Genomic DNA, 26,093 nt, shown 5'->3' with positions numbered 1-26,093 from the left:
CCATTTCTACACAGAGGCTTGTAGTTGGCGGATGTATCTCTTGGTAATTCAATTCCATATTTATTATAGTAACACGGCCAGCCGCAACTGATCTCTATAACAGAGCATTTTGGAGGGCCATTGACATAATTACTTGAGACATCTATGGTTTTGGAATTCGGAACCGTCACAGCGCCAATTAAACTATCATTGAGGATATAAGCGGCCAACTAATGACACCTACAGTCTGCAACTATCCACATTATGTACCCATCTTTACAACTTGTGGAATGAGCTTAGGGTCTGGGATGACTGAAGTGGGGATTCTAATGCAGTCAAAGCTGTCATAAACTTAATCAATTAGTAAATTTGGCATATTTATTCCATATGACTGGGAAAGTGTTCATCACTTTTGGAAGCGTTGAATGTACGTCTGAGAAATGGATCATCATCAACTGTATCGCGTGAATACTTCCAATTTCAACCATTTGACGCCCTCTTTCTCGCCAAATTATGGCTTTTCTAATGCATTTCAAAGATATCATGAATTTGGCTCTCAGTTTTACAGCGGAGGATCAATCGGTAATTTATCGGGAATTAACTACAGTTATTATCCTTCTGCATGGGCAATTCCCCCCATTTCTACAACATTCAGTGATTTTAATAATTCTCATCATACTGGAACGGATTTTCAGGAATCTCAGTTTGGTCAAGAATGTTTCACTGTAAAATCTCGCATAGAACAATCAAATTGTCTAGATATTTTCCCAAAGGCGGGAAAAGACACTGTCACGGACATAGAAGACGAAGAAAGACGTGGAGGTCAGAGCCCGTTCGGAGGACAAATTAGTAACTCATCTTCTGAATCCTTGTCGAAGTCAACGGTAAATTCTTTATCAGGTATGTATACCACCCCCACAAATACTCCCGTCATCATCATCATCATCATCATCAACAACATCACAACTACCACCACCTCCCAGTTTATTATTATTATCTCATGTTTACGGTAAATTATTTGCACTATATGAGTAAAGCGTAAAGTTGAAAGGAACAAATCTTATATCGCTGCAAAATACTCAAGATGTCACAAAGAGAGAGAGAGAGAGAGAGAGAGAGAGAGAGAGGGTGCTGCTGGTGGGATGTATGGGGATGGATAACAAGCAAAATAATGATCTATCAATAATAGCTTAATGCTATTAACTGTAACGTTTGGTCGTTTTAATCACATCCATATTAATAGGCAGTTTTTCTTTACTGGTCACAACGTTATTTTTATTGAACTTTTGTGATAAATTTCAACACAACGCGACACGACTACTCTGAAAACACACAGTGTAATTCATCCTTCGTTGGCCGTCATACACATTACAAGATCTTCTATGTTTATTAAACAAATGTTTAAAATAACTCACAATTACTATCATTTAATAGTTTTGTATTCTATGGAGAACATTGCAAAATATAGGTTGCACATTCAGACAGATACAAAGGGTACTTTTTGCATTTGGAGTTATCGCAAAAGCACTCCTACAATGCGGACAACAATACTCAAAAACTCCTATAATACGGTCAGCAATACACAAACATTCTTGCACAACAACCAGCAATGCAAAATAACTCATGCAATACGGACTGAAATGCAAATACACTCCAATAATACAAACATCAATGCAAAAGCACTCCGACAATACTGACAGCAATACAAAAGCACTCCGAAAATAGGAAGAACAATACTAGAGCACACCTAAAAAACGAACAACAAAGCACTTTGAACTTTTGCAGATTCATGTCAAGAGACTATGTGCTGTAGTTATATTATGAACACATCACAATTACACATTCATATGTAATGAGTTTGAGCTGTATTTGCATTACGAACACATCACAAATACACATTCATATATAATGACTATGAACTGTATTCACAACACGAACACATCACAAATACACATTCATATATAATGACTATGAGCTGTATTCACAACACAAACACATCACAAATACACATTTATATGTAATGACAATGGGCTGTATTCACAACACGAACACATCACAAATAAGCATTCATATATAATGACTAAACTGTATTCACAACACGAACACATCACAAATACACATTCATATATAATGACTATGAACTGTATTCACAACACGAACACATCACAAATACACATTCATATATAATGACTATGAGCTGTATTCACAACACAAACACATCACAAATACACATTTATATGTAATGACAATGGGCTGTGTTCACAACACGAACACATCACAAATAAGCATTCATATATAATGACTATGAACTGTATTCACAACACGAACACATCACAAATACACATTCATATATCATGACTATGAGCTGTATTCACAACACAAACACATCACAAATACACATTTATATGTAAGACTATGAACTGTATTCACAACACGAACACATCACAAATACACATTCATATATAATGACTATGAACTGTATTCACAACACGAACACATCACAAATACACATTTATATGTAATGACTATGAACTGTATTCACAACACGAACACATCACAAATACACATTCATATATAATGACTATGAACTGTATTTACAATGCGAACACATCACAAATACACATTCATATATAATGACTATGAACTGTATTCACAACACGAACACATCACAAATACACATTCATATATAATGACTATGAACTGTATTTACATTGCGAACACATCACAAATACACATTCATATATAATGACTATGAACTGTATTTACATTGCGAACACATCATAAATACACATTCATATATAATGACTATGAGCTGTATTTACATTAAGAACAGGTCACATATACACCTTCAGGGAGAGTGACTATGAGTTATAATTATGTTAAGAACACATCACAAATGCTTATAAATATATAATGACGTTAAGAACTCACCAGAAATACACACTCATAATAATTACAACAGGACAAGAGATCATATGATCTGTGTATTAACGGCAATTTAGCAATGTTGTATTGATATGGCCTGTACATAACTCTGGACACCCTTTTCATACCATTCTTTTGAATAATAATAATAATAATAATAATAATAATAATAATATATCTTAACGAGGATAACACATCTGGTCGTGGCTGACCCATCTGCCATGTGGTCCTCATAAAACATTTGAGGCCCTAGCATTTTTGAATTACACTTTGCTGTTGAAGAAAATGGAATTGTTCCGAATTTCAGCCTTTTATTTAACTATTGCCATGCTTTTGTTATAGCTACATAATTTGATGGTATGAGTTTGAAGCAATACATGATTAATAAATGATCCAAGAGTATATGTTGTCTTAAAATCGATACACGATAAAGACATCGATTTATTGTTGCGACGAAACATTATATTTAAGGTTTTGTTGTGCCCTAAAATACAACAGTTACACCAAATGTACCAGAAACATGTACAAATAACCTATGGCAGAGATTTTGCATAAATTACTAGATTAATGGACGTATGGTTGTATGGGTGGGTAGGTGGGAGTATTAGGGAATGGAAAACCCTCAAACGGCATATATTTCGTTATATTTGCAAACCAAACATAAAGTATTCTAAGATACATTTTAGTCATACCATCCGCCATCTTCTTTGTTGATATGGTTGCTAGTTTTTAGACCCTCGTCCTTCGTAGGTATGGCAATGTGGATGGAATGGGATGGGATGGGACGCTTTAGGATGGTTACGACGTAGTTAGCACTTTATTTATATTAAGATCTTTCATGTGAGTTCGGCGGTAGGTGGCTGAGTGCAAATTAGACTCATACTCCTCCCCACACGCACCTTCTCTCACCGAGTGGTGTAAAACTCTTGCGTTTAGCGAACACAACAATCTCACCTCTGTCAGAGTGGGTTTGAATCTCGGGATTGGCCAATGAAATGCATGTGAGAAAGCTGGTCGGTGGTTCTTCACGGTATTTTCCCTGGTCCTTCCTCCACCAGCTGTACTTCCTCCACCAGCTGTACTTCCTCCACCAGCTGTACTGTACTGATCTCCTTGTATGGCCTATAGTGTGCTGGAAATGACGTTAATCTCCAAACAACAACAACTCTCAGTCTGCGAGCAGCTTATGTGAAAACAACACCTATTAGCAAAAGCAAACGATGAATCATATTCAAACGGAAAAACAAGATCGTAATAAACATAAACACAAATAACGGATATCTTCGTAATAATATGTTAGACCCCTTAAATGAAACTAAACAAACAAGACACGACGGAAATATACATAATGGAGCCATTCATCAACTACACTTCAAGAAAGTAAAGCAAGCAAAAAAAAAAAAATAAATAGTTGAAGAACAATCTTAAAAATGACGTTCAGTCTCAAGGCAAGTACAGTTTTTATTATCATTATTGTCTTTCCCACTATTACCTTATATCATATATAGTGCATTTTAAGAAGCGAATGCTAACAATGTTATATTGTGCATTTTAAATCTTTGTAGAACACATGACATGGCAATGGCATGTCTGAAGATATAAGATATAATAACACACACAAACACGCGCACACGCACACATATATATATATATATATATATATATATATATATATATATATATATATATATATATATATATATATATATAAATATAAAGAATATTGGTATTTCTTGGATAACTTCCTAGTAAATATATGAAGATGCAAGAAATAAACATATCTACATTTAGGTAAATAAATAAATACATTAATTAATTATTTAATTAATTAATTAATAATCAATTGATACAAAACTAACAACAGCTCTATAACAACTGCTGGCATGTAATGTGGTCAAACACACATCCATAATGACTTTCACAAGATAACCCAATAATGTTTCATTTAAACACATCATCTAGGCAAGAATTAAAGATATATCATCTCTACGTGTGTGTCTGTATCGCGACTTATCTCACTTCAACTCCTGTAACCATCTCCGCGGTATCTAGCACAGCCATGTGTCGGCTCGTCCCTAATTGAATCATGCGAAAGTTCTAAAAAAATGTTTTCAGTTCTTGAAACAAGGCAGACAAGGAAGCGTCGAGAGTATTAACACCAATTTAACATAATTTAAAAAAGTAAAAAAAAGAAGAAAAAAAAAATACAAGAAACTGTTGAGGGAGAAAACAAAAGTGCACGCAGTACAAGTTTTGTTTGGTTCGAACTTATTGTATAGCCATATTTACAGCAATTGTATAGCCATATTTACAGCAATTGTATAGCCATATTTACAGCAATTGGTTCGGGCTACAAGTTACAGCTGGAATCAATAGATACACGATGGTATGATGTGTACGTTTTCATGATAGTTACAGGATAGAAAATGAGGGAGAACACAATATGTGAAGCACATGTGCACGCTTAATTATTATATACAGTTTAATTCCTTTCGGTTTTATAAAAGTATAAATTCAACATATTAAATAACTCCAAGTCATATGCAACAAAGACGTTATAAATTCTCAAACTTGAGGTTGCTATTAACATATTCACACGTCCCTGCAAATAAATATTTTAAAAATTATAAATTAGATAATAAAGACCATTCATCCATTACTGTTTCATAAGGGTATTATCTGAATTAACAAGTATCATATTTGTTGTTACTAGGTTTAACACAAAGGTTATACTGAGAATGGCACGGTCCAACCTAAAGTGCTACAACATAAACACTGATTTGTACATTGGGATCATGGTGCTGTGCGATGGTGTTTTTCATGTATATAGTCTAACCAAAAATAATGTCATCTTACGAGTGAAGTGTATGAATATTTGCGTTCAAAAAACAAAGTAGATGAGTTGTTAAAGCTAGATTAGAATTTAGAGCACTTAGATGACATTAAATTCTAATGTGTGGAATGTATACAAGAACACTAGAATTGGGGAAAGAATAATGAAAGAATACCAGGAGATTGAAATTGTGACAAGAATAACGACTGAATACAATAACACTGAACATATTACAAAACGGATAACGAAGGAATAAAGAAACAACACTAAATATCATATGAACACTGGAATGACGGCAAGAATAACGCAATAATACAAGAACACTGAGATGTGGCAATAATTCGAACGTAATACAAGAACACATGATGATAACCAAAATAAGCAAAAAACACACAGGCTCTGAAATACGTACAAAATGAACTGGACCAACACAAGGACACTTAAATCATATCTAACACTGAGCAGAGTCATTCGGAAATACTGAAGCAAAGAAAATAATACAGATGGGAGAAAAGAATAATAAAAAATGAAAACAATAATTAAAAAAACCAGAATAAATGTTTATATGAACACTGAAATAAACAAAATAATACCAAAGACTACAAGAAATATACAAATGACAAGAATATTAAACGAATAATGGAACGAATAACTACTGCAAAATATCCGATGGAGTATTGTAGCACTGATATACTAGTAGACTAACATAACTGTGTGAATACAATATTAAAATATTGACGAAAATAACCGAAGGAATACCAAAAACAATGAAATATTAAACTATTGACGAAAATAACCGAAGGATTGCCAAAACAATGAAATATTAAACTATTGACGAAAATAACCGAAGGAATACCAAAACAATGAAATATTAAACTATTGACGAAAATAACCGAGGAATATAAAAACAATGAAATATTAAGAAGCGAATCTATTGAATAAAATATAATGAAAACATTATAGAAGGTATTCTTGAAAACTTAAATGATGTAATACATGAGAATAAATAAAAAAAACACAGAACATACTATTGTAAAATCGTAGGAATAAAAACACTAACATAAGGACGAGGAAGAAAGAATACTAGAAATAATAAAAAATCTACGAAACAAAGTAGCACTGAACTGTGACGAAAGTAACCATCACAATGACGGAAGGAATACAAGAACACTGCAATACTTGAAAACATTGCGAAACTAAGGAAATGGGTTTAAAAACACTGAAATATTAATCCATCTTACCAGAGGAATAGACACCACCGAAATAATATGGACAAGAGCGGAAGGAACAATATAAATTTGAAACCAAACACAAGAACAAAGAATGAATACAAAAAACAAGAGAACGGAACTAATGACATCAATAGCCACTCTAAGAAAACAGAATAAATAGAAAAGAACCTTTATTGTCATGACTTAGATCACAAACTAACTGTTATGTCTGAGCAAGTATGACATGTTTATTAGACTTATTACAATTAATGCCAGAGAAACTGGTCAGGACTTTTGTTTGTTTCGATAATACCATGAAACCAATATCACACAATGAAATACAACATATCAATAAAAAGGAAACAGAACTCCTTGCACTATTGATATCTATATTAGTTATTCCAAAGTTTAAAAGATTTTAGTAAAATACAACGAATTAGACTGAGGCGGTGTTGGGTATTTCAATCATTAAACAATATATTTCTGTTCAGAAAAGCTCGAATATCGTGCGAGAAGTGTCTAGGACCAGTCAGCTGGTTTAGGTATTCGGTTTGTTTCCTTGTTTAATTATTTTGCTTGAAAATGAGGAGGGATATTGCTTTCAAAATATGTGAACTTAGATTCTGAACAAGCCAAATAAGGACACACAATACTAGTAGTATGGAAAAATGGGAACCAGCCTGGAAATGGGTGAACCTAAAATAGAATATACATTGGTTTGGCTGACCTGGATTGGTTAATAATGTAAGTTATGTTGTAGGAAAAAGAACCTTTTGAGAGCCTATCCTAGCTGTAAGTGAAAATAAACATTGTTTTATTGATGTAATTTCAGTCCTTTAACAGTCTTGAGTTTGGAAGACTCATTACTAAAATTAGCACCTGACTCTTTGGTGCGGAATTAAAAGCAGTTTTCAAACAAATGCAGGTCCATATCCTTTCCTCTACACAGAAGCTGACATCAAGGTTTCATCTATACTGATAAATATAGGTTTGATCATGAGCACTCAAAAATTTTAAGTTATTGAATTTTTAATATCATGGGGCTTGCATAGGTTTAATATGGGAACTGAATTAGTACCGTGAATCCAGAAGTATGAGAGGTAAAGGTATGAGCCAAGACTTGAGAAAAGTTGCTGAATGACCTTATGTTACGCTGTCATGTAAAATTAAGCTAGAGGTAATAATTTCAAACAAATAGATTCAGATTTGTTTACTACTTTCATTTTAACCATAAAGATGTTGCGAGGATTTACATTATATGATTTTGAATAGTACAACTCTCATTTGATTTGATGCCTGACATAATTTTAAAGAAGAAAAGAAAGAAGAAAAGAAAACGAAACATTGCAAAGTGAATATTCATTTCGGACTGTCCAGTTCTTATATTCTTCTCAAACCATCTATTTGTTGAAGATAAATATAGTTTTCCACGATAAGGTTTGGTTTGGTTTTGTGGGGTTTAACGCCATTCTGCAGCACATGATAGTCTATTCATTATAATTTGCGACGGAACAAACTGGAAATACCCGGAGAAGACCACCGACCCATGGAAAGCAACTGACAAGCTTTTTCCCATACTCACACTGTTCGAGCCTGATATTCGTACTAACGAGGACAGAGGTGATATGTGTTAGAGACCTGTAAAGATGAGCGCGTTAAACTACTCGGTCACGTGGGATCCCCTTTCCAAGTTTAGGAAACCGTTTGAAGCACTTGAGAAAATAAATGTACATGCTATACTTGGCAAGCAAAACTGCTCATAAAAAATAAATGTAAATTATTAGTAGTACACGACCACCTACACACATTACTTTTACAGAAAATTCATGCTGACATGCACATAAACTAATGGAAATTAAAATTAATAAAGCTGGCACTTTGATATGGTAAGGGAGAAAGCAAAAGAGAGGAAACACAATACATCAGACTACAAACTACTCGAACAGAAATATGTAAGATTGTAAATGCTTATGATTTAGTTACGGTATCAACATTTATGAAATCGGATTTAGAAGGTCAGCAAATAGCAAATGTATTCTGCCGATCATTTTAAGTATATAGTTATTCTATTGACACAACATACCGTTTTCCTGCACGAAACTACCGTATGAAAAACAACAGGCTCTAAATATATCAAAATTGCACAAACCATAGTCATTTCATTTATTGATTTATAAGTTCGCATCTAATTTTCGCTAGGGATCCCAAACACTGTCAACTTGCTGGCGTTTTGAATCAAAGGAGATTTACTTTAATAAAACGGTCCTCCATATTTTCATTGGCTACTCTATGTTTTCAAGCGTCATATGTTACGCAGCGCACCGTCTTTGACAATCTCATTACTTCCCTAAATTTTAGAACTGCATCTCCTTGACTGCATGCAAGCGTTCATCCGTTTTATTTGTTCAATTTGTTTTAGAAATATTACAGTTGCTAATATTGGACACCGACGACACAGTTTTTAATGAAAATGACTATTTGAAACGGCAATAATTCGATAGTGTTAGCGATCTCATGGGGCACTCGTCTTAAAAATTATAAATCAATGAATGAAATGACTACATTCTGTGCAATTTGTATATCCTACAGAGAAAGTGAATAAGTATTTAACCGGATGAAAATTTACTAGAAAAATATAAACAGCTTACATTAAAGCCATAGAGTATTGTTCCAAAGTATATTTTAAAATTTGACAGTGAAGACTTAATGAACAGATACAGCGCTCAGTATGATGGGTAATTTTGTCAGAATGATTTAATCTGGTCATTATGGATGGTGAGAGCTGGATAGGGAATACCTCAGTGTCATTTACCAAGCTAATGTGTATGAAAGTTAATATTAAACGATTAGTTTATTCTGACTTAAGTCCATAGACACAGACTAGCAATTTTGAACAAGATATGACAAAACATATTAATCCCGCAATTTGCTCCAACGATCATTTATCGATAAAAAGAAAACGACAACATGCAAAAAGATACAATAGTTTCATGATTTTATTATTACTACCAGCTGTCGTATTTATAAATGAATGCACTCTCTTTCTACGCAAAGCGTAACGGTTATTGTCATTGTTATTCAAAAAAATCCCCGAATCACTATGTCACCTATCGTAACCCAGTCAAAATCTAAGTCCATTGTTGTAACTGACCGCGTCATTGTAGAGGTATCTAAGCTTTATCTTTCATCATGTATGCTACCGTCTTTACAAGTTAGACTGAAACTACAAACCGGAAACCACCGCATGTTTGAAATAACTAACATCATATTATCAGCCAATAGAAATAATCTTTCTAGCTGATTTCACTGTTAGTGATAAAATGCCACGATTCTTAATGCCTTTTTGAAAACTGGTACATACAGTGTGTAGCATGTTTCATGCTTTGTTTTCTCTTTTCAACGATTTGCACTTGTTAGTAAACTTGCTATAGGAGGAGCAAAAGTTGATTATATCGTACATACGGCTGCAATAATGGTAGGGAGTTGCACATATTTCTCATTGAACAATTCGTTTCTCTGCTTTAGAATTAATTTTAATTACTTGATATTATGTTTTATCTGCGTTTATCCTGTGTTTTGCAAATTCTTTGTATCCATCGACTAAAGCTGGAAATATTTTTTGTTTAGTTTCATATTTTTTGCTAGGTATATTAGTACCAGTAATGGTTTCTTGAGTTGTTGAATCATGAATCTGTTCCTCATAATCAGCTTCATCGTAAACATGATTACGAAAAGTTTTGATCCAAATATTTTCCACATTGTTTCATATTTACTGTTGTACCAACCGGAACGAACACAATTTGAACCATAATTGTTTTTCTTAGAAGACTCTACCCCCGACAGAACAAAACAGTAGTAATGAAGACGAACAATACAAAAGGGAACTGAAACACCAATATCAAATGGAATATACAAGACTATAACCGAATATAAATACAATTAAATGACAATCAGTTGGAACAAATGGTCATAAACCAAATATCATGAAAACCTATCAAATCTTTTGTACATGCGTTCTTGGTTAAAATATCCAAGTTATTGTGAGATGTCGTCATCCAAGCAATAATAAAACTGATAAGTCAATATCTACCCGTGTGTGTTATTAATGAATTATACGCAACGTTACATACCGTAACATGATGTTAGATGCATTAGTGGATTTTTTTAAAATTTAGGTTCGGACTATTTCTGTATGTAATGAGAAACAATTTAGTAACTCAGTTCAAAAGGTCGACAGCGACGTAATACAATGTCAAAAAAGAGAACATTAAAACTGATACACAGAAATTAACAAGTTATGATATTTTTTAAAAACAAAATGGCTGGTACTACTTTCTTTGTTCCTTTGACAGAGGTTGTAATAACGGTTGCTCTGTAGTGAGGTCTCATTCATCAACCCCTTTAGGCTTCGTCAAATATCACCATTATAAAAAGCAGTCAATTAATGTAACATCGATAATTGTTTAACATGCATCGGACTTAAGTTTCACTGCCTGTAAAATTGCCACTCTAGTGATGAATCTTATTCGCATTTTTCAATCTTTTGTATCTTTTTCATTGATTTACGTTTTCTGTTTGTATGTCTCCAGTTTTCAACATAATCATCATTTTATTCTTACCAATTCTTAAAATCTCCGATAATATTTGTCTTTACGGTTGTAATACTTCTTCATACGCTACTTACAATAAAAAAAATTGTTGAACTCAGTTATGTTTTTTTTTTTTATCTGTTACACATTTTGAACTTATATTGAGTGCCATCATTTACAATTTCCTAATTTTCAATGCATGTTTACTTCTCTAATCATTTGATTAACTCTAATCATTTGATTAACTCTAATCATTTGATTAACCTTACAACGTGTTTAAGTCAATATATAGCTTAGTTGAACTATGTGGTTTTGAATAATTGGAACTTAGGAAATATCCTTAAGGTAATGCTTGCATTCACTTGATAAATGAAAAAGACAAAACAAATAGAAGAATATAAAAACAGATCAAAAGAATATCTCCCAGTTGGCAATTATCGGTTAAGGTAACGCCATGAAAGAAGTAAAATCCAAATAGAGGTAACCATGGTACACAATTTACAAGACATACACACGAATTTAGAACTGAAAAATATCACATATATTAAAGCAAAATCAACATATAAAATGCGGGAAAACAGTATTAGCTACATGGCCATTGTATCCCACATTGCCTGCAGAAAACAGTATTAGCTACATGGCCATTGTATCCTACATTGCCTGCAGAAAACAGTATTAGCTATATGGCCATTGTATCCTACATTGCCTGCAGAAAATAGCACTATTTTTAGGATAAACAATATTACTGTTATCAATAACGGTATCGATGATTGCAGAGAAATGCAAACATAGTATAGGTTTCGAACAGGGAAGAGGCTAACATGGCGACTGCATTGGGGAAATAGATATTGCATCTTCTATATCGGAATTTTTAGGAATAGTTACAGCATTCATATTTCCGCTGGCATTTAGCGGATTTGTTTTAACGCTGCTAGCGTTTGAGGTTAAAGGAAACGTTATATACAATATCGTTTCTGAACGTTTCAATACATCAGGATCTATTAGCCTCTGCAATAAACAGGTCCAACAGGTTGTATGAATTGGTCGATAAGGAAATGGATGATAATAAAGTAAGATATGGATAGATTGACGACATAAAAGAAAATGCAGAGAATGTGATTAGAAAGATATTTAACAGACATTGCAAATATTAAAACTCTAAGAGAGAGAGAGAGAGAGAGAGAGAGAGAGAGAGAGAGAGAGAGAGAGAGAGAGAGAGAGAGAGAGAGAGAAAGAGAGAGATGCATTAAGGAGTGAAATTACAAAGTAAGCACAACTGTAGAAAACTCTGGTACTTTAAATCTCAGCTAAGACAATTGCAAACAGCCCATGCAAACTGTCAAGAGATTACATGTTTAGAATGACCTTTATACGTACTACGGAGTTGAATATATGTATAACAGCTAACACCAATACATTGTCACAGTCTCAATATAATGTTGACTTCACCAAGATTAACAAACAAAACGAGATGAATAAAATTAAATTAATGTGAATAAAATCATCGCTGGATCGTTTTGAGCGACATAAACTTGTTATAATATAAACTTAAACGACAAAAATCAGAATGCACAAAGAATCAACTCTTAAAAATAAATATAAACGTCCTGCAGGAGTAAAGCAATATATGTGTTTCTCATAAGGTAATTGCACCTAATCTCTAATTAGTGAATCTGAGAAAAGAATGAAACAAATCATAAAGGATTTCAATGACAAGAACACAAATTTATAACAGGCAGAGATGCATTCAAAGCTGAAGTAGAGTGAACGTTTGAAACATTAAATGAACAAATTGATACAGCTAAATAGGAAACACAAGCAATGAGACATTCACAATTCAGTTGAACACAATCTTAGATATAATAAATTTAGCAATAAAAACTGCAATTGTAGAATTTCTTAAAGGGCTGATCATTTAAACGAGCTGGATGAAATAAACAGACAAGTTTCTGGTTGTGTTTAGCTTTCTGAGATGATAAAAACTGACTACTTCCTGGTTTTGAATTGCATTCTGAGATGGTTAAAGCTGACTACTTCCTGGTTGTGTTTAGCTTTCTGAGATGATAAAAGCTAACTACTTCCTGGTTGTATTTAGCTTTCTGAGATGATAAAAGATGACTGCTTCCTGGTTGTGTTTAGCTTTCTGAGATGATAAAAGCTGACTACTTTCTGGTTGTGTTTAGCTTTCTGAGATGATAAAAGATGACTACTTCCTGGTTGTGTATTGCATTCTGAAATTATTAAAGCTGACTACTTCCTGGTTGTGTTTAGCTTTCTGAGATGATAAAAGATTACTTCCTGGTTGTGTTTAGCTTTTGGAGATGTAAAAGCTGACTACTTCCTGGTTGTGCATTGCTTTCTGAGATGATGAAAGATTACTTCCTGGTTGTGTTTAGCTTTCGGAGATGATAAAAGCTGACTACTTCCTGGTTTTGTATTGCTTTCTGAAATTATTAAAGCTGACTACTTCCTGGTTGTGTTTAGCTTTCTGAGATGATAAAAGATTGCTTCCTGGTTGTGTTTAGCTTTCGGAGATGATAAAAGCTGACTACTTCCTGGTTTTGTATTGCTTTCTGACATTTACATATCGTATTCTCCGTTATTTCATATCTAACCATCTTATTCCAGAAAGTACTTATGATTTTATTTATACTATGTACATCCTGTTGATTCATCCACATGCCTTAAATCATATTTCAGTAGGATTGTTCTCTTACTGAACACTTCGTTTTCATCCATCGCAGATACAATTATTGTACAGTATTTACTACACTAAATGTATTTTCCATCTTTATTTTGGTGGTATCGTCATAACTTTTGGATCAGTGTCATTTCCTCGGCAACCCGTTAAATAATAGATGAGAGGCGAAGTCTAACAAAGTCTGGATTTTAAGCGTGGTACATACTTTGGATGTCTACAGTCTAATGCATTCGTGTTGTGTACGACCTTTGAACTTATGAATACAAAATAATGATTTCTTAGCTTGTGAGTTTCTCTACCATTTTCACATGAATGATTTACGTTTGTGTGATTAAAATGCTTCTTATTTTCTTTTGAGAATATCATTTTGGTGGCATGTCAAAGTAACATATCTTCATATATACTTTCTGTATTTGCTTTTGCAAATGTTTTGTATAATAAATGTATGCAGTCTGTCCCCCTGTGTCTCAGGATGCATTGTCCTTGTGAACTAATATAATATGTATACACAGTCTGCCCCCTTGTGCATCAGAGGCGTATAGTCCTTCTCAACTCATATGATATATGTATGCAGTCTGTCCCCCTGTGTATCAGAGGCGTATAGTCCTTGTCACTCATATATGTACGCAGTCTGTCCCCATGTTCATCGGAGGCGTATAGTCCTTGTCAACTCATATAATATATGCATGCAGTCTGTCCCTCTGTGCATCAGAGGCGTATAGTCCTTGTCAGCATATATTATATATGTATGCAGTCTGTCACCCTGTGCATCAGAGGCGTATAGTCCTTGTCAACTCATAATATATGTTTGCAGTCTGTCCCCCTGTGCATCGGAGGCGTATAGTTCTTGTCAACTTATAATGTCAAAACAAACAGTAGCAATACGCTCATTATTCCAGTCTTGTGTTCAAATGCTTTTTTGTTTCATTGTCTCAGATAGTTGAATTTTGTAACTTTGTAACTGTTTATTTGCAAATATTTGGTTTTAATTTTAGATCACGTTTGTATACAATACGTAAGCACAGGTATTTGATATCATTTTTGAGAATGCTCATTCGATCCTATGCAAGAAGGTGTCGCCAGTTTAAAACGTAGTACAGCTTGATATTGTACAAATTTTCGGTCACACACTTGAATAAATGGATCCATTTATTTTCAATCTTCAATTGAAAAGGTATTTGATATATTTATGTGGCACTGTTTATAAATCTAGTCATCTTTGTAGCAACCACACAATAGCGTCATGGAGGTTCTTCAACTCCGATCATGTGATAACCTGAAATTACAATTACATAATCTTGTATCAATTTAATAGGTGAACTATTTTTCTGCTTTTACGTACGTAGTTTAAACAAATTCAAGTATATAATTTTATCTGATGTAAATAATATAAAGAAAGTTTAAATAAATCATTGTCGATTCATCTGATGAACAATATGGCTTCTTGTAACGAACGTTGCAACGAATTCTACTTTCATTATCATCGCCATTAGCTAACGTAAAATATACTTGCCAGAAACGTTTGACGATATTGCCTTCCAAGGTTTGTAATAAACCTTCTATCAGTCAAATTAGTCAAGTAACCAACATTGCATTAACATAATAATCTTCATAGATGACAGTACATTTAATATTAATCGCTTAACGAGAAATGATATATATCGCTCCTGTGTCATAATGGTTAGAGCGTTTGCCTCGGATGCGGGAGGTCACGGGTTCGAGTCATACCAAAGACTTATACAATTTAAACAAAATGCAGCATTTTTGTCTTCTAAATAATTATCATTTAAATTGCCATAAATGATCTAAATTATCCAGTTTTCGATTCACCTGTGTAATAATTAAACGGAATGCACGAAGAAACGGACGAGCAAACGGACATAAATGCACATATGTGAGTGAGCGAAATAGCAGTCGAAACAGTGAATAAATGAAGTGCAAAATGCTTATTAAATAAAATCGCTAGGCAGTCAGCATTAAGAGGTAAGTGTTAGGACTGGTCAGCCTGGTGTCCGGATAATGTGACTGGGTGGGTCATCATGATACATGTCTCCGGCACGATGCCCCAGTGCTAGACATCACTATAAACGGCAACACTGCAGACATATGACTGAAAAATTGTTAAAGCCACATTACAAGTTCTCTCTCTCTCTCTCTCTCTCTCTCTCTCTCTCTCTCTCTCTCACACACACACACACACACACACACACACACACACAATCAAATAAATGTGAATAATTAAGAGGGGAAACAAATGTCCATTACAAAAGTGCATGAATTTAAAAAAAAAAGACAACATACTCATTTTATGCATTGTAACTGTAGTGAAACAGGAAAGTTGTAATTTGTTAATTACCAAAATGGACAGATGTAACTTTGATGGAGTATTATTTCTTGTTTTACTAGACTACGTAATAATACAATTTTTTTTTTGCCGATTGCTCTCGTACACACAATATATAAACTTCCAACCTATCTGAAAGACAACTAATCTCCTCTAATTAGAAAATCTACATATAATAAATGAGTCTTTGTTATATTTTTCTTTGTTATATTTTATCTACTACATGTTTTTTTTTTGTTTTTAAATTTGTCCTTATATGTCATTGATATGCACTGAAATGGTGAGAGCAACACAGTTCATATTACATCTGTGACAATCTCTTGTGATATAATAAAAAATATGTTTTGCGTGAAACAAATTAAATAATGTTTAAAACACAGGTTTAGGATCATGCTGAGGGTCATTCTACTAACGGTTTCTCGAAGTTGCATTGTGTAGCTAATCAGTCCCCTCAAATGAAACCTCAGAAGGTTCTGCATCACTTGAAGGATTCACGGTACTAATGCAGTTCTCATAGTAAACCTATGCAAACACAATGATATTAAAAATTCAATAACTTAAAATTTTTGAGTGCTGATGATCAAACCCATATTTATCAGTATAGATGAAGCCTGGATGTTCAGCTTCTCTGTAGAGAAAAGGATATATTTTCTGGACCTACATGTGCTTGAAACATGTGCTGTCAATTCCGCACAAAAGAGTATTGTGCCAATTTCAATAATGAGTGTTCAATAATTTCAATAATGAGTGTTCAATAATTTCAATAATGAGTGTTCCAAATTCAAGACTTTTAAAGGATTGAAATTCTATCAATAAAAATAAATGTCTATATTATTTTCAGTTACAACTAGGATAAGCTCTCACAAGATTCTTTTTCCTAAAAAATAACTTACATTATTCACCGATCCTCGCTAGCCAAACCCATATATACTCTATTTTATGCTCACCCATTTCCAGGCTGTTCCCATTTTTGCATACAATTAGTACCGTGTGTCCTGAAAGACCCTCAACATTCCCACAGACAATCTCAAAGTCCTCTGTTTGTCTAGTACTGTCCTCGTATGAGCACTCATCAATAATAACTAGAATAATAGTTGATGTTCCGATTATCCGATGATCTATAAATGACATTTCAAATTCCACAAATGGCTCTCCAAAGTTTTCAAAACAGTTCATCATTATCGTATCGATGCAAAATACACGAGGCGATATGTATCGACACAGTGATGACGACGACATTACTAGTGATGATGATGATCAAATCTTCGTGACCAATGAAACTGCATTCACACCATTCAGTTTTAAAAGCCCGAAATATTTGTATGGGTTACATTCCTTTTTTCTAGCATTTAAATCTAATACATTCAATGTCAAGATCAATTTATTCAAGATCAAGCCTAATTCAGTTAAATATAAAATCTTAACCTCATAATTCTTGTATTTTAAAAGATATTCGTTACGAAGTATAGATAACGATTTTAGTAAACACGGTGCGTTGATAAGATGTTTTGATAGTATCATAAATAATATGATATTTAAAGCTTCGTCAAGTATAGTGGGGACAAGAACAACAACTACAACTACTACTAATACTAGTACTACAAGTACCACTACTAATAGAACTATTTGTAATACTACATTAACTATTATTACTGCTACAACTACTACTAGTAATATTATTATTACTACCACTACTACGGGTACTAATAAAAATACGACTACGTCTTGTATTACTACTACTACTAATATTACTTTTACTACTGTTTGTATTACTATTACTAGTACTACTACTATTATTAGTATTACTACCACAAGTACTATTACTACTATTACTACTATTTGCATTACTACTACTAATACTATTACTACTACTCCTATTACTTGTAGTATAATTACTTTCTATTCAATCTGAGTACATTGGTTAGAACAAAAATATTTTATTCAATTTATGATGAACTAATAATAACAAATATCTATAAAAATATAAATTATTCAGTTAAAAAACATATGTATGTAGATAGTTTTAAATCATGGGTGGTATGGGTTAAGCGCTGACGAAATTGTTATCTTCAAGTCATGGGCGGTAATTGTTAAGTGCAGATAAAGTTGCAAACTGAATGTATGATTTGGAGAACCTAAATCTAATGTTTAATGCCAGATGTCGTCACTCGAGTCCGGCATGATTACATATCAGCTTTACCAGTACTGAACATAGCTGAGTTAATGAGTTCATGAGCAAATGCGCAGGCTGCTTCAGCGTAAGATAAAGATGTAAAACGTAAATGTAAGTGGTGATAATTAATGATAGAAGAGTCCGGATTATACTTATCGTGGGAATTATAAACCAATTAGCACTAATTAATAAATAAATATTAAATGGAAATCCTGCAGTTCAACCATTTGTCTATCGACTAGGTGAGTTAACTTGTGCATACACATATGCATCTTTTTGCAACACCCCCTCAAACATTCTTTACATTTTAAACAGTTGATGAGTTGTCAAATTATTTGTTTTGACGTCTTAGTGCCAGATATGACAAAATATTAAGTCTTTGTTTCTATTAGTGATTTTAGGTTTCAGGAAACGAGGGATTCTATGACTTCCCTATCCATATTCAATCGGAACAAGCCAATTTCATTTTACATAACGCTCAGTCGTATTTGCTAGTAATGTGAATAATTAATGGAAGCATGGCAGCTTACACGATAAGTTTATTTTGTGTTTTTTTTATACTAGCACCGAATTGAATGCCGTTTCCTAATCAGTGACGTTGCCTAGATATTTGTATATATATATATATATATATATATATATATATATATATATATATATATATATATATATATATATATATATATATATATATATATATATATATATATATATATATATATATATATATATATATATATATGTATGTATGTATGTATATATATATATATATATATATATATATATATATATATATATATATATATATATATATATATATATATATATATATATATATATATATATATAGCTATACACACACAATCTGGTCACATGATCTTTAAAAAAGACAAGAGACATGGCAGCAGATTATGGATACATGAATTTGTATGTATATATTTGTTCTCCCATGTGTAGTGAATCTTATATTAACCTATGCATTAAGAGACAAAACACCCCCAACACCCCCCCCCCAAAAAAAACTAAAAAATAAAAAAATAAAATAACAAATAAACGAATGTGTCTTCTTGACAAACCAGTAATTCACAAACCGAACTTCGTTTTTAACAATATTCCCAGCTCTTAATGTTTGTTGTCCGCGAGCAGACCATATCAACCATATACGAGTAAAATTAAGAGCTTTTGCAACTTTTATTTTCTGTCGATTTACTTTGTGAAAATATTAGTTCGCATATAGTTAAGGACCATGACTTTTAATTGATCCTACAATCACTGCAAATTTTTGTTATGCGTTGTTTTAGATAAGGGCATATACAACTTTTAAAGGATATATATATATATATATATATATATATATATATATATATATATATATATATATATATATATATATATATATATATATATATATATATATATATATATATAATATATATATATATATATATATATATATATATATATATATATATATATATATATATATATATATATATATATATATATATATATATATATATATATGGATAACGTTAATTAATTTGGCATATCGGTCTATTTTCTCTTACAGATAAGACGTCAGATTTAAGAATTCCTCTGTAAGTCAAAACTGGACAACTTCGTTTGAATGAAAGTTTTCTCTCGATTTAAATTAAATGGACAGTGATTTCCTACGCGATATAATTTTCAGAAATAAGGACCTTGATTTTCGTTATACAAGTGTCCAGATTAATTGGTGTTTCTTTCTTTAAATTTAAGATGCAACTGTATAGCCTATTCGAGTATTTGAGAGTATATATTCAAATATTTTTGAAAAAATAAAGTTAATTTATAGCAGTAAGGAAATATGGATGTAATAATGGGGTATGATGTTTAACTCATTTTTCCTTGAGTCAGGCATATATAGTATGAAGTCCTGTACTAGTGGATTCATGTGGTGAAACGTGGTGGACAGGGGAGATAAACCTGGAAGAATTATCCACTGTAATGTTCTATACGTGTACATGTGGCAGAACACGAACAAAATGTTATGTGTTTTTATGTCGCGGGAAGAAATCGCGTTAGCGTGGAGGATTCAAGATTGAAGGGGTGCGGTTCTAATCCTACTATCGGATTAAGCATCTTATTGGATTCTATATTTGGACATAAACACATTGTAATCTTGGTGGGCCAAGTTGTGCCTTTTGTATCATCATCCATATTATTATTATTATTATTATTATTATTATTATTATTATTATTATTATAGATGCTCCCCAGACGGAATTCAAGCTGGATTTGAGTGTAAAGCCTCGAAAAGAAAGAACTGCTTTCTCTAAACACCAGATTAGAGAACTGGAGCGAGAATTCTGTCTACATAATTATCTCACACGTCTGCGTCGTTATGAGATAGCAGTTTCCCTTGAACTAACAGAGCGACAGGTAACTCGAGACTTAAAAACAATATAAAACTTCTTTCTTTGTATTACAAATTTCCATTTCGGTCTTTCTATGTATGGATCTTCACTCTTTTCTTTTGTTTCACTCTCCAACTTTCAATTTGGTAATCATCCAGCTATTCTGCATCTCCGTGCATGTAAACCGGTATGTGAGGCATTGTTCTGCTATTGTATTCAAACTATTTTGATTTGCCATTCAATTTATACGAAACAATTAGAGTTAGAACTCAGTAGTATCATGAAATAAGCACGAGAAACCCATGCGCCATACGTAACAACTCCCTCCCCCATTACACCTGGCTTTGATGAGAGAAACAATTCCCATACTGAAACTCAGTCTCAACCTCAAATTATATTTTATTTTTCAAATGTTTGATATTTACCTATCACACGCCAAATTCTGAAGGAGAGGCTGGAGTTTAGTGTAATATTATTATGTAATATTTTGGCTAGTGATCTTTGATTCAAGAACTTTTTCTTCAAATAATGTCTTTTTCAATATAAATTCAAACATGATTTTGTTCTTATGTAGGTGAAGGTATGGTTTCAAAACCGACGTATGAAGTGGAAGCGGGTCAAGGGGGCGCAACTCTACAAAGATAAAGTGACCGGACAGTTAAGATCAGTTGCCTCACATGAATCCACCATATTGGGAGAATGTGAACAATCTGATGAAAAATCATGCATGGACTTCCGTTTAGAATGTGAAAATCTTTGACTGTAGCTGGAGACTTTGCATGAAAGGGATGATTTCGAAACATTTGGGAACATGACTGCCATTAATATTGTTTCAAATTTACAAACACATTTTGACAGCTGTGGAAAGCGAGATTATAACTGGTGAAGTAATTTATTTCTTGGACAGACCATTTAATTATCGGGGTGGGTTTGGGATTTTATTTAAGTAAAATAATGATCAGTACAATAAGTTCCTTTTTTCAATTGATTAGAATGAGAAGGTACATTTAAACTTATTGATAGTTGGAAATCTGTTATCGTCCCCACCCAACCCCCGATGGGTGGTGATACGTACCTGACAAGTTAGACTTTATACAATAAATATATTAAATATATAGTGAGATAACAATCATCTTATCGGGCAAGACCTTTTCGATTATTTGTATAAATAGATTCTTACAATATATGTTATTACTTATTTGCTAAATGATGACAACGCGTGTCAATGCAAATTTTGTATGAAACATATCAGTAAATAGATAATAATGTAATCCAGTCAACTTTAGAGACAGTAGAGGAGTGATGTATGACGTATGTCGGTTTACCGAGGATTTTGTTTTTTCACACAGTGGTACATGCACGGTTACCTTTTCACTGTACCGGTACATTGATAGTTTCCGTCAGAGAGGAGTATACGGAAATTCCCGAGTATCCTTTTTATGAATTTTAGTGATATTGACAGCACATTTTCATTTTACTAAGATAAAAGAAAAATAACAAAAATTATAATTATGTTTTACCGAACAGTGTATTTTATCACACATAAACAATTTGGAACCTTGCAAATATTAATACATTATGATCCTCTAATCACATGTTTGACGCGTGTTACGTATACCAACATAGTGGACAAATGGGGTGTTGTGAAAGATGTTCGGGCCAAATCGAAAGGTTTGGAAACTTTTGAGTTATTTACAAGCGTATGTTAATGTTTTAAGCGCGTATATTACTTTGCAAGACTGCGAATCATCATACATTTTCAGGAAAACAATTGTTTCTGTTTGAATTTACGTAATTCCACTAAATATTTTCCAGTTGTGCTTTATGTTTACTGACCCACTCTGATAAATATCCTGCCCAGATTTTAAAGTGTCCCTTCATATTATGTTAATAATATAGCTAGTATATGCTAGGTTTCAGTGCCTGTACTTCCTATAGCTATAGAGAAACTAGAGAATGTCAGCACTATGTTATCAACAGGGTGTCATCCGTAATTTAAGCTAAATCATTCCAAATGAACACTAAGATGTATCTTTTAATTAAGACTATTTTAAGTCTGAGTTTCTTTTCTAATTTTGTATTAATAACTCACAAAGGACTTGCATTTGAAATGTGAAAGTCAAACGTTGAGGTTCATTTTTGGTTTCACATCTTGCCCGTAACAGGAAACATTTTAGACACGTTTGAACTTATAATCAAGTACTGAAAAGTATCCAGTTTTAAATATCTTTGTTAGGATAATTTAAAACACGTTTTCCTTTTATCAAAGATTCACACTGTGATGTTAAAAACACCTGAGACATATTTTTTTCTTTGTTCTCTGACTTTTGGATACACGAGTCTAAGCTCAGTTTTGGTACATTATGTCTTGATACTGTCAGTTTTAGACACATGTGTCTGAGCTCGGACCTTGTAAAGTGTCCTTGCACTGTGATGTTTAGACACACGAGTCTAAGGTCAGTCATGGTACTGTCAATCTGAATGTGAATGTATGCAGTACAGGGCCAGTTACGGCATAAATCTGAACGTGTGCAGTACAGGACCAGTTACGGCATAAATCTGAACGTGTGCAGTACAGGGCCAGTTACGGCATAAATCTGAATGTATGCAGTGCAGGGCCAGTTACGGCATAAATCTGAATGTATGCAGTACAGGGCCAGTTACGGCATAACTCTGCATAAATCTGAATGTAAGCAATACAGGGCCAGTTACAGCATAAAAATTAGCAGAATTGTTCAAAAGCTGTCTTGAAGCTCTCCACCGTTTGCGCGCACTCAACACTGTCACTAAAACGACTCCAGTCCACAACTCTTGTTACGAAGAAAGAATTCTAAATTGTTTTTTTTCTACATTAACCAACCACGATAAATCTGCTGTTATTTGTTACTTGTTTTTCTTCAATGTGAGGTGTGAGGTTTGGTATATGAGTCTGAGCTCAGTCTTGTACTGCGAAGTTTGGTACAGGAGTTTGAGCTCGGTCTTGGCGCTTTGATTGTTAAACACATCGGCCTGAACTCAGTCTTTGTAACGTGTGTTTTAGACGCACGAGTCTGAGCTCAGACTTGTACTGTGAGTTTGAGAGAAATGAGTACAGATTCAGTCTTGTACAGTGGGTCTGATACATGAGTCTGAGCTCATTCTTGGGACGGAGATATTTAGACGTATGGGTCTGAGCCCAATCTTTGTACATTGAGTTTAGATAAATGAGTCTAAGCACAGTCTTGATACTGTGAGATTTGGTAGAGGAGTCTGAGCCCAGTCTTGGTACTATAATTGGTGTTAACAATTGAGTATGAGCTCTGTCTTAGTGATCCGTTTCTCAACTACAGAGTCAAGTAAGATGTTCAAAACTAACTTTGGAAAATAGTCATCATGGTTGCCACGAACATTCCATTCTTGTTCCTTTTGTAATACATAACACTCATGACGCACTCTTAAAAATGACAGGTTGTCGTGGAGCTAACTAGTCATGTTTCCAAGATTGATGGCTATGTTATATATGAACAATTTTATCACATTATTTTCCAAAATTACTCAGTAAGGTTGACATATGATCTACTTAAATCCTTCATTGGTCCCACTGTTTATATGTCTGTGCGCCTGCATATTTATTTATCTTATAAACTATATATACGTGTCTCTGGAAGTTTTGCATGACTGTCCGTCTTATAACCTGTATATCTCTCTGTCTGTCCCTATATTTGCTTGTCTGACTCTCTCTTTACATACATACATACATACATACACACACACACACACACACACACACACATACACACACACACACACACACACACACACATATATATATATATATATATATATATATATATATATATATATATATATATATATATATATATATATATATATATATATATATATATATATATATGTCTGTGTGTTTGTGTGTGTGTGTGTGTCCTTCCATGTTTCAAGAATATGGGGAAAGCATAGGAGAGGAAGACCTTGTTTTGTTTTGTAGAGCGAGACAATGTTCTTCAATTATGATCATAGATGAAAAGAAAATTAGAAGAAATGAAATAAAGCACACCACATGTAAAGTTTCTAATCCTTTTTGTCTTAGGAATACATTTGATTTTGATCAAATATATTGATATAAATGAATGAGAATATTATTCCGTCAAATAGAAAGTGATCTCCCTTTGCTGTATAACAAACGAAGAAACACGAGATACCTTGAGGAGTTATCGCTCCTTCAACCACTAAAATATGCCTGTTAAGCTCGGGACGGGGCGGTCAAATTGCAATTCATTTAGCATTAAACATCAAAAGGCCTTCGAATGCCTCTGGTCGATTACAGTTGATTGCCACGAATTGTCTGAACTGTTTCCTAATTTGTTTTTCCTGGTCTCAAGAAGATTCCCACCAACCTCTAAAGAATGTCACCGCATTACATAACGTAAATACTTCGCTTATCAAATAAATTTATTTCACAATTTTACATTTTTTGTTCAAAAATCTATACAGTAATCTAGACTCAAAACCTAGAGTGATGAGGGGACAATTATAGACAGCGTTCTTTTGTGCACTGGGTTAAAATAACCTAGATAAGATGTGCGTACATTACTCATGACAAACAAGTGTATATAGGAATTGCGGTACTAGTTCTATGGAAGAATGGGAACCAGTCTGGAATGAGTGAACATAAAACAGAGTACACATGGGTTTGGCTAGCCAGAGTTGGTAGATAATGAAATAAAATTTAGTAAAAGGAATCTTTTGAGAGCTTATCCATGGTGTAAATGGAGGACGAAATATAGACAATGTTTAATTCATGGAATTTCATTAGCTTTACAGACTTTAGTTTGGAAAATAAATTACTGAATTAGCAACTAATTCTTTGGAGAGAAATTGAAAACACTTCTTTTAAAAAGTCGCAAATCAAGAAAATGCAACCGGGATATATTACTTTCTCCAC

General features: G+C 33.2%; 1 protein-coding gene across 1 annotated transcript; it reads left to right on the top strand.

Moving 5' to 3' along the window:
- Positions 1-24,788, top strand: LOC149791493 (uncharacterized). The gene is made up of 3 exons (XM_089970025.1): positions 1-879; positions 21,004-21,176; positions 21,726-24,788. Exons 1-3 carry the CDS (start codon positions 420-422, stop codon positions 21,909-21,911), a joined length of 819 nt encoding a protein of 272 aa, XP_089826151.1. The 5' UTR covers positions 1-419; the 3' UTR covers positions 21,912-24,788.
- Positions 24,789-26,093: the final 1,305 nt, after the last annotated feature.

The sequence above is a fragment of the Sinohyriopsis cumingii genome, chromosome 9 (assembly GCF_028554795.1).
Source record: "Sinohyriopsis cumingii isolate HCF-2022 chromosome 9, ASM2855479v2, whole genome shotgun sequence".
NCBI lineage: Eukaryota > Metazoa > Mollusca > Bivalvia > Unionida > Unionidae > Sinohyriopsis > Sinohyriopsis cumingii.
Note: the sequence above shows the minus strand (reverse complement) of the source record. Positions and strands in the feature narration are given on the sequence as shown.